This window comes from Etheostoma cragini, chromosome 12, assembly GCF_013103735.1.
Source record: "Etheostoma cragini isolate CJK2018 chromosome 12, CSU_Ecrag_1.0, whole genome shotgun sequence".
Taxonomy (NCBI): Eukaryota; Metazoa; Chordata; class Actinopteri; order Perciformes; family Percidae; genus Etheostoma; species Etheostoma cragini.
In genome coordinates this window covers 103,287-113,807 of record NC_048418.1, presented here as the reverse complement: position 1 = coordinate 113,807, position 10,521 = coordinate 103,287, and the positions used below count along the sequence as shown (strand labels likewise).

Below are 10,521 nucleotides of genomic sequence, written 5' to 3'. Positions count from 1 at the left end.
CAGATAGAGCAGGTCTAGAGTCTAGATGAAGTTGTAATAGTGTTTTTTTGTTTTTCAGTTTCTTAAAGACGAAAGGAGACGATGAAATCTGGCTCATCGAGGTACGTTTTCATCTAATAATAATTATAATAATAATAATAATAATAATATATCTCTGATTACTTATTCAATTAAAAAGAGAATATGTTTGTATATACTCTGTGTATATGTATGTGTTTATATGTATTGTATGTATATATTTGTATGTACTGTGTGTACTGTGTGCAGTTCTACGCCCCCTGGTGTCCGGTCTGTGAACAGCTGGATCCGGTTTGGCATCAGATCGGATCAGAACTCCGAAGTCTCGGTTCCCCGGTCCACGTTGGCAAATCAGATGCCACGGCCAGCAAAGGTCAGGACCCCGTCAGAATAAGAGCATCTGCATACACCGTCAGAATAAGAGCATCTGCATACCCCGTCAGAATAAGAGCATCTGCATACACCGTCAGAATAAGAGCATCTGCATACACCGTCAGAATAAGAGCATCTGCATACACCGTCAGAATAAAAGCATCTGCATACACCGTCAGAATAAATGCATCTTCATACCCTGTCAGAATAAGAGTATCTGCATACACCGTCAGAATAAGAGCATCTGCATACACCGTCAGAATAAGAGCATTTGCATACACCGTCAGAATAAGAGCATCTGCATACACCGTCAGAATAAGAGCATTTGCATACACCGTCAGAATAAAAGCATCTGCATACCCTGTCAGAATTAAAGCATCTGCATACCCTGTCAGAATAAAAGCATCTGCATACCCTGTCAGAATAAAAGCATCTTCATACCCTGTCAGAATAAAAGCATCTGCATACCCTGTCAGAATAAAAGCATCGGCATACCCTGTCAGAATAAGAGCATCTGCATACACCGTCAGAATAAGAGCATCAGCATACCCTGTCAGAATAAAAGCATCTGAATACACCGTCAGAATAAGAGCATCTGCATACCCTGTCAGTATAAGAGCATCTGCCTACCCTGTCAAAATAAGAGCTGATGTTTTTTCTTTCTGCAGATTTGTCCAAAGAGTTCAAGATCCTAAGTTTTCCCGCCATCGTCATGTGAGTCCAGACAGGTCGGGGTTCGAGTCCCGGGACACGTCTGCCTGGATTAAGAAAAGCATCAAAAAACATCAAAGAAACAACAAAAATCTCGTATAACAAATCTCGTTAAAAAGCCCCAACAAAAACCTAAAAAATGCTTTTTTACAAGATTTTGTCGCCTTATGACATTTTTGTCATTTCCTCAATGTTTTTGTCACTTTTCTCTAATAATAACAATAATAATAACAATAATAATAACAATATTAATAATAATAATAACAATAATAACAGGCAGGTGTGTTGTGCTGTCTGCAGGCTGAAGAAGGATATGAAATATATTTATTCAGGACCCAAAACCAAAGATGAGATCATGGAGTTCGCTAATCGAGTCTCAGGGTGAGTGTTCACACGTACCCTCTACTACAGAATAAAAAAGCCCTGTTAGTGACCTGCCCCCTCCCAGGTAACCCCCCAGGCAGATGAACCCTGTGCTCTGTCTTCCAGGCCGCTGGTTCGACATCTGAGCAGCGTGCAGCTCTTCCAACACGTCAGGACCCGCCATGATGTCATGATAGTTTATGTTGGAGCCACGTCACCTCTGAAGGTACACACACACACACACACACACACAAGCACACTCACAGACACACACACACTCACAGACACACACACATACACTTATGTACACACAAACACACACAGACATATAAATACACACATACAAACATACAGAGACGCACACATACACACAGACACAGATTTACACACACACACATATATACACACACAGGGTATGGCAGTAGCTCAGTCCATAGGGAGTTGGGTTGGGAACCGGAGGGTCACTGGTTCAAGTCCCAAAAGTAGGGAGTGTGGACTGGTGGCTGGAGAGATGCCAGTTCACCTCCGGGGCACTGCCAGGTGCTGTTGAGCAAGGCACCGTACCCCCCCAACCGCTCAGGGCGCTGGTTCGGCTGGCAGCCCCCCCACTCTGACATCTCTTCATTAGTGCATGTATAGGTCCTGAGCATGTGTGTGTGTGTGTGTAGTTCAGGACTGTGTGTGATACTAAAAAAAATGTGGACACAAAGTGTAAATTGTAATTTCCCCATTGGGGATCAATAAAAAGATTCAAATTAAATTAATTCAAACACACACACACACACAGAGACACATACACACAGACATATACACACACACACACCCCTCTGACTGCTGACCTCTGACCTCTGGTGTGTTTCAGGGGAACTTCACCTCCGTCGCAGAGACGCTGATCGTCCACACCTTCTTCTTCTCTGCTCCCAGAGACGTCCTGCCCAAGGTCAGTTGATTCCCACGGCTCTCAATCGTGCTCGCCGCAGCCGGTATGTCGCAATCACGTGATGTCACGGGACGCCTTGACTTTACCAATAGCAGCGTGGCGTCAACGCCTGGATTTGATTGGATGATTCATTTCTTTTACGGCAGTCTACATTTTGGCTCAACTGTGGAGTGCAAAATATTGTGAAGTAACATTAACCCCTGTACAAACAAATTATATGTGTATATACATGTACATACTGTATAAAAATAATTTCTCTCCGTCACTATACATATACATACCTACTGTAGAGCGCCGTAACTGTCTATAGTGGCGCGTGGTGGTCGCGACGCTAGCTGCATTCCCCCCACCCCCAACATCTGAAACATGGACTATTCCTGTCCTATATAGCCAAGCTGACCCTCACTGGGTCAACCCTCAGTTTACCCACCACAGTGTGAAAGTATGTTCCTCACCTAGTCCTGGACTAGGACTAGGTGGAGGCACGTCCAGCTGGCAGGAGGCCTTGGGGAAGACCCAGGACTAGTTGGAGGTATTATATCTCCAACCTGGCCTGGGAACGCCTGGGGATCCCCCAGTCAGAGCTGGTTAATGAGGCTCGGGAAACAAAGGTTTGGGGTCCACTGCTGGAGCTGCTCCCTCCGAGACCTGATACCAGATGAGCGGATGAAGATGGATGGCCTAACGTATTCTTTATAAAACGTCCCAGTTTGTTAGTCGTTTCCTGCTTTTTTCTGTTTCTTTAGAAGTTATTTTTCTGTTTTCTCTGAGTATCGTTAACATGAGGTACATTGTGTATTATTAAGGTGCGTTCAGGGGCATTGTGTGTCCCTGTTCCGTCCTGACCCTGTGATGTGTCTCTGTCTCCAGGAGGTGTCTCTGCCCTCTCTGCCGGCCGTGGTGATTTTTAAAGATGGAACTTACTTCACCTTCAACGGTAAGAGACAGGAACTGACCTCTGACCCCATTTAAATTAGGGATGCACCCAATCCAGATCTTTCTTTGGGGTTTGGCCGAATACCCAATCCACTGGTTAAGGGAACTTCCTGTTCTGGTGGTTAAGTAACTCTTTTTTTTTTTTTTTACAAATGCCATCTTTATCGCAAAAAATATAAAACAGAACATTAAAGACATATACAAATATAAAATACAAACATAATAAACATAATACAGTTTGCCAGGGGAAGCTTAAAGGTCATTAGAGAGAAGGAGGACCAGGTGCTACAGTTCTAACGCCTTCTTGTTGTGGGAGCCCAAAATCAGATTTATAGAACGTACAACTTTATGGAAAAAAAGAATAAAATTAGTTGGTTTTTTTTACTGAATTTACATTTGTGGATGTGAAATTTTGCCAAAGGGATTGATACATTTATAATAAAAACCATCTTTTCTTTACTTTGAGATTTATAAAAACAAAAGACAACATTCTCCCATAATAAGACAAAGTCTTTATAGATCTGGTCCATGATGAATCTGCTGAGGTGTTGCCAAAACCTTCTGGTGTGTGGACAAGACCAAAAAAGGTGTCCAACAGTTTCTAGGTGACCTTCTCAGAAAGAACAGTTTGCATTGATGTCTCTTTTAAATTGGAGCATGTCATGACTGGCAGGGTAGTATCTTCTTCTCTCACCTTGTTCACTATCAGGTATTTGTGAGGAATCATCCAAACCTTTTCAGTCAATATCAGTATCACATGGTCTAATAAACTGTAACATTTGGAGTTGAAACATTTCTCTCTGAAATTAAGCAGGGACGTCCTTATTATTTCGAGGAAGTTGGGAAAAACAGATTTTTCCAATTATCCTCTGAGATAACTTCCTGTTCTGTACTTGTGTTTCAGAGGAACATGACGGCGATCTGCAGTCGTGGATCAACAGAGAACGTTTCCCAAACTACAACCAGATCGACGGCTACACCCTGTACGCCATGGGGGAGTCAGGTAACGTTAGAACTGAGACCGGAGACCTGAGACCTGACCCCAGCTGGATGCGGTTGGCCCTCTTGTTTCTTCTTCTATGGGAGAATTATAGGTGCCGTAGGGAGGACTGTGAAGATCCAGGACTTAGTCCAAAGATTTGAACATTGACAACTTCTCAGTCCCTCCCCCTTCCCCCCATAAGGGAGAATATGAGCAGTGATTGAAAAATGGTTAGACCCCTCCCCCCGCCCCTGATTGGTGCATCTGAACAAGGAGCGGTGAACACCCCACCCCCCTGGCCCTGATTGGTGCAACAGTGTATAATGTGACATATGATCTTATATCTGGGCCACCCTAAAGAGTTTTAATTATTAACAGATTGAAACGTACCAGAACTCTTTGCTTAGGGTAAGAATACTAGGCTGAGCCAATCAGAGGCAGAGTAGGCTGGCTTGTTCCTGATTGGTTGATGTGAGACTGTGTGTAGGTAAACTGGTGGTGTTGGTGGTGGCGGAGGAGAAGAGTCTGAGCCAGGAGAGTCTCAGGTAAGACTGCATCCAACGTCAACACTGTGACATCATCTGGTCCTTCCCGTGTGTGTGTGATGTGTTTCCTGTTACCTGTTCAGGTATAAAAGCCTGGTGGAGAAGGTTTCTGCAGACTACAGAGAAATCTACAGCAGGTCAGAGTCTCACAGGACACAGAAACATTCAGAAAGACTAAATCAAGAGACGCAAAATGAAATGTCTGTCTGTCTGGCTTCAGGAACTTCTACTTCGGTTTCATGAAGGGCAGCGAGTACATCGATGGTCTTGTGATGGGGTGAGTCTCGGTATTTAAAGGACAACTATAATATAGCAGTTTCACGATAAAACTTTTTGCTCCATTTCCTGGAGCTAATGTTTTGGAAGGAACATCGTATGTTTCTCTGAGATGTCTGTATTACGATTGGTTGCTGGTCGTTTGCCGATGAATCGCATCGGAGATCATTACCAGAAGGTTGAGTTTCTGGTCCTTCAACACAACACAACGCAACGCCGACGGATATGCCGCTCCATGCAGCTGAGAGAAGCTTTTGTTAAAAATGAAGGACTTCCAATAACTTTAGCGGAGGCATGTACGTACGGTTAGTGCCTTCATTAATCAGGCGTGTTCTGGGTAACATGCAATCAACCAATCAGAGGTCCTCTCTCGTTCCCTTTAAAAGACAGTTGCCAGGGTTATATCCCTACCCGGTCCTCCTGGTACCTGCAGTAATCCAGGGGTATCTCCCTACCCGGTCCTCCTGGTACCTGCAGTAATCCAGGGGTATCTCCTTACCCAGTCCTCCCAGTACCTGCAGTAATCCAGGGGTATCTCCCTACCCAGTCCTCCCAGTACCTGCAGTAATCGAGTGGGTTTCTCCCTACCCAGTCCTTCTGGTATCTGCAGTAATCCAGGGGTATCTCCCTACCCAGTCCTCCCAGTACCCGCAGTAATCCATGTGTGTGTTTATTGACAGCGAGTTGTCCGTGCCGTCCTTCATCGTCGTCAATCTTTCCAACGACGGCTTCTTCATGCCGCTGGGCGCTGTTCAGACGGAGCGCCACCTGCTGGATTTCCTGAACGGAGTTCTGGACGGCAGCATCCAGGTAAATCACCTGATCCAAACTAACTGATCTAGACTCACCTGATCCAGACTCACCAGGTCCAGATTCACTGATCCAGACTCACTGATCCAGACTCACTTAATCCAGATTCACTGATCCAGACTCACTGATCCAGACTCACTGATCCAGAATCACCTGATCCAGATTCACTGATCCAGACTCACTAATCCAGACTCAATGATCCAGACTCACCGGTCCAGACTCATTGATTCAGACTCACCTGATACAGATTCACTGATCCAGACTCACCTCATTCAGACTCACCTGGTCCAGACTCACCTGGTCCAGACTCACCTGTCTGTCTGTCTCTCAGGGTCAGGGAGGAAACAGTATTGACCTGCGAGCCCAACGCCTCCTTTATAACATCAAAGCCACGGTGAAGGTTAGTCATCAACCTCTCCCCCCTTGCCCCCCCCAGCCGGTCTTCGTGAGGGCCCCCCTTTACGCCTGCTTTATTAACTCTCTCTCTCCCCCTCAGCCGGTCTTCGTGAGGGCCCCCCTGTACGCCTGCTTCCTGCTCAGCCTGCCCCTCCTCGTCATGGTGGTCCTGTTCCGTCTCTGCAGGAAGAAACTTCCTCCCAGCGCCGACGCAGACGGTGACGGCGCGCTGCTGGATCCGTCGCTGCGACGACGCAGGAAACCGATGGACAAGAAGTCAGACTGATGGCGAGGAACCGGAGGAAGATGACTTCCTAACACAAAGTCTCCGGCCGGGGAAATAAAATAAATAAAATAAAATAAAATAAAATAAAATAAAATAAAATAAAATAAAATAAAATGAAGACGACTGTGAGCGTTATTAATAGTTATTATGATTTAGAGTTATATCAGAACAGGTTTCCATGGTTTCATTATTAAAATAGGTAAAGACTACTAGCCAGTCAGGACTACTAGCCAGTCAGCAGGACTACTAGCCAGTCAGCAGGACTACTAGCCAGTCAGGAGGACTACTAGCCAGTCAGTCAGGACTACTAGCCAGTCAGCAGGACTACTAGCCAGTCAGCAGGACTACTAGACAGTCAGGAGGACTACCAGCCAGCCGGGAGGACTACTAGCCAGTCAGCAGGACTACTAGCCAGTCAGGGGTACTACAAGTCAGTCATCGGGACTACTACTACTACTACTAGCCTACTACTACTATATATACTTTTTTTGTGTTATTTGGTATTTTTGTGTACCTTAATATGCTACGTTCATTATTTTGTTCTTCCAATATGTCTGTAAATCACATTTAAACACATTTAATACATCAATAGGGACTTTACGGCACTAAATTAATCATTCCGTTCAAGAAAGTTATCCGGTGGACTTTTATTTTGAAGGCCAGTGAGTCAGACCAGATGTTTCCGGAAAGCAGAGCGCTAGCAGTGTGTGCTAACAGCTAGCAGCTGGTTTAAGGTGTTTGGGGCCAACGCTCTTCTTCTTCTTCTTTCTCTCGTGTTCCTGCTCGACTGAAGAAGCTTCTGGAAGCTGCTCGTGCCCACGAACAGTCTCCATGGCTACGGAAGAGTTCTACGAGGTGACGCGAGCTAATGCTAACATGCTAACGGTAGCTAGTTAACTTTCTGAACTTCCAGTTAGCTCAGAGTTAGCCCGAAGCTAACGGAGTACAGTCTGTTAGCTCATAGTTAGCCCGAAGCTAACGGAGTACAGTTATTAGAGAAACTTTAAACTAACTTTTAAAAGGTTTTTTTTATCAATAACAATCAATAACTGTTATTTATATGTTAGGGGGTGTTATTAATCAGGCAGACAGAGAGAGAGAGAGAGGGAAAGAGAGAGATAGAGACAGGCATACAGACAGATAGAGAGAGAGAGAGAGACAGAGAGAGACAGACAGAGAGAGAGACAGACAGACAGACAGACCGTGTGGTTGATGACCTGTGTGATGGCGACAGGTGGAGCGTGTGCTGGATAAGCGGAGGAACAAGGGGAAGGTGGAGTACCTGGTGCGTTGGCGTGGTTACGGAGCGGAGGGAGACACCTGGGAGCCCGAGAGCCACCTGTCCACGTGCATGGTCTACGTGCACGACTTCAACCGCCAGCATGCCGAGCGCCAGAGACACGCCACGTTACTGCGCTCCACCCGCCACTGCAGCCCCGCCCACAGAGCCCCCTACAGGCCCCCCCCTGCCCGCGCCGACATCATCGGGGACGCTCTTGGCCAGGGGCGGCTCCCCCCCCTGCTCGGTCTCAGGAACTCCCAGCAGCCCTCTGTGATGTCGCCGTCTCCGGTAAGGATACCTTAGTTTCCTGTGGTTGTCATGGTGACTGCCGCCAAAGAGGTGTGACTAGGTTGTGATGGAGGACGTATTACTAGCCACACACACACATGCACACACACACACACACACACACACACACACACACACATGCGCATACACTCATGCACACTCATATTTCATACCAGTAAGTGTCTCATTGTTGATACCTGTGCCCCCCCCCCAGTCTGCCCGGCGCAGCGTGGACCTGTTGAAGAGCGGCATTAAGATCCTGGTCCCCAAAAGTCCTCTGAGCGGCCGGCGGGACTCGGAGGAGTCTCCCAGCGAGGCGGCACTCAGCCTGGAGCCCGGCGCCGTGGAGGCGCATGCCGTCCCGCCGGAGGTGGCTCTGCTGGGGCCCGGGGATGAGAGGGCCGGCGTGGCGCTGGGACCCGGGGACGAGAGGGCCGGCGTGGCGCTGGGACCCGGGGACGAGAGGACCGGCGTGGCGCTGGGACCCGGGGACGAGAGGACCGGCGTGTCGCTGGGGCCCGGGGACGAGAGGGCCCGCATGGGGACCCGACCCCGCAGCCAAAACCCCGCTGGGCTGCCTCCCAGACTGCCCGTCACGCCTGCCGCCATGCGCTCGCTCTGCGCCACAGGTGAGATCAAAGGTGTGTGTGTGTGTGTGGGTGTGTGTGTATTTTGGTCTCTTTCTGTAACCTATACTATAATGTAACCCAGGCCTATTCAATTACAAATTCAGTTGGGCCATATTTTCAAACCCAGAAGGTTAGCTGGGCCGGTCATTTCAGCAGACATTTCTGACAGCAGCATGCAGAATAAGCGGTGTTGAAGGCTTGATGTGGAGAGAATAAAATTAATTGTGGCCATAACGCCGTCCATTGTTTTGAGCGCTTAGTTTTGTGAATAACACCGCCTGATGCACAATACAGTTTAAGGAGATCAACTGAGGTGCAACAGCGGACCAACGTGCTGCCAAAGCACTCACTTTCCCTGTCATGGATGGAGCACCATCGTTCACAAGCATGCACACACACTTCATATCCAGACCACTGTCTTTAAAAAAGCGGAAACTTTCCCAAAGACTATATCGCCAGTTGTGTTTCCTTCTAACGGTAGTAGGCCGAGTAGCTCCTCTCGGAAGCATTTACCGTCACCATAGCGGACATATATGCACAACTGAGCAGTATCAGTTTTGTCTGTGGACTCATCTACAGCTACAGGCATAGTATCAGCTTTCTTCAGGTCTCCTAAAAGCGTTTCATACACATCCTCAGCAAGAATTTCAACTCTACGACTGTTGGAAGTATCTCACAGGGGTATGTTTTTATAGCAGATGACGCTTGTTTTATCTGTATCGTCATTTATGACCTTATCCACGACGGCCAGCATACAGTCCTTTATGGTTTCAGAGTCTGTGAATGGCCTTTTCTTTTTTGCCAATATCCAGGAAACACGAAGCGATGCTGCGGTAGCTCTCTCTTGGGCTGTGAATGACCGCACCGTGGTAGTAGGCCTACTGCTCCGGTTGTAAGATGCAAATAAACTCTGTACTTTTGCAGCCCTCTCTTGAGATCCCTCCGGGAAATTGGTGCAAATATTCTGGTGTAACTCAACGCAGTGCCTCCGCAGATTGTAAACTTTAAGTATTGCAACGCACTCATTACAAATCAAACACATCGGTTTGGCGTTTGGATGTGGCGGTAAAATAAACAAATATTTATCAGTCCAGCCAGGGTTAAACTGACGGTTGTCTTTGTCAATTTTACGTTTCAGTGTTGAGAAAGACATTGTGATAGTAGGCTGATCAAGGCTACTACCTGCACAGCCCGCTCTGCATTGTTTACGTGTTGCTAGTTTGGCAGGACCACGGGCTGGGCCACTCGGCGGTTGCTTCTGGGCCGCATATGGCCCGCGGGCCGCCAATTGAATAGCCCTGATGTAACCTAATATTTTGATCGTCCAGGTAACTCTGCGTTAATGGAGGCAGTCGCTGCCAACGGGATGTCCGGCATGCAGCGGTGCAACATGACCGGTGCAACTGGGAAGCGGCGTCTGGAGGTACGCTCTGCGTTCGACAAACGTCTGAGGGTTAGCGTTCGCCAGACGGAGAGCGCGTACCGCTACCGCGACATCGTGGTGAAGAAACAAGATGGCTTCACACACATCCTGCTGTCAACCAAGAGCTCCGAGAACAACACGCTCAACCCTGAGGTAAGGCCCTAATAACCCCCCAGGTAAGGCCCTAATAACCCCCCAGGTACGTCCCTAATAACCCCCCAGGTAAGTCCCTAATAACCCCCCAGGTACGTCCCTAATAACCCC

At 47.5% G+C, this 10,521-nt stretch overlaps 2 protein-coding genes across 2 annotated transcripts in view; both read left to right on the top strand.

Moving 5' to 3' along the window:
• LOC117953887 (protein disulfide-isomerase TMX3-like) overlaps positions 1-6,707 on the top strand; it is a 7,365-nt gene extending 658 nt beyond the window's left edge. Inside the window, exons 2-15 of the mRNA XM_034887311.1 lie at positions 41-101; positions 268-391; positions 1,059-1,104; positions 1,402-1,482; positions 1,591-1,690; positions 2,327-2,404; positions 3,275-3,341; positions 4,245-4,343; positions 4,810-4,867; positions 4,951-5,004; positions 5,088-5,144; positions 5,824-5,953; positions 6,285-6,353; positions 6,450-6,707. Coding sequence (XP_034743202.1) covers positions 41-101; positions 268-391; positions 1,059-1,104; positions 1,402-1,482; positions 1,591-1,690; positions 2,327-2,404; positions 3,275-3,341; positions 4,245-4,343; positions 4,810-4,867; positions 4,951-5,004; positions 5,088-5,144; positions 5,824-5,953; positions 6,285-6,353; positions 6,450-6,635 — 1,210 coding nt within the window. The 3' untranslated portion in view covers positions 6,636-6,707. The remainder of the gene's footprint in view (positions 1-40; positions 102-267; positions 392-1,058; positions 1,105-1,401; positions 1,483-1,590; positions 1,691-2,326; positions 2,405-3,274; positions 3,342-4,244; positions 4,344-4,809; positions 4,868-4,950; positions 5,005-5,087; positions 5,145-5,823; positions 5,954-6,284; positions 6,354-6,449) is intronic.
• A 591-nt stretch (positions 6,708-7,298) lies between these two features.
• LOC117953886 (chromodomain Y-like protein) overlaps positions 7,299-10,521 on the top strand; it is an 8,998-nt gene continuing 5,775 nt past the window's right edge. Inside the window, exons 1-4 of the mRNA XM_034887310.1 lie at positions 7,299-7,490; positions 7,870-8,205; positions 8,420-8,834; positions 10,163-10,410. Coding sequence (XP_034743201.1) covers positions 7,467-7,490; positions 7,870-8,205; positions 8,420-8,834; positions 10,163-10,410 — 1,023 coding nt within the window. The 5' untranslated portion in view covers positions 7,299-7,466. The remainder of the gene's footprint in view (positions 7,491-7,869; positions 8,206-8,419; positions 8,835-10,162; positions 10,411-10,521) is intronic.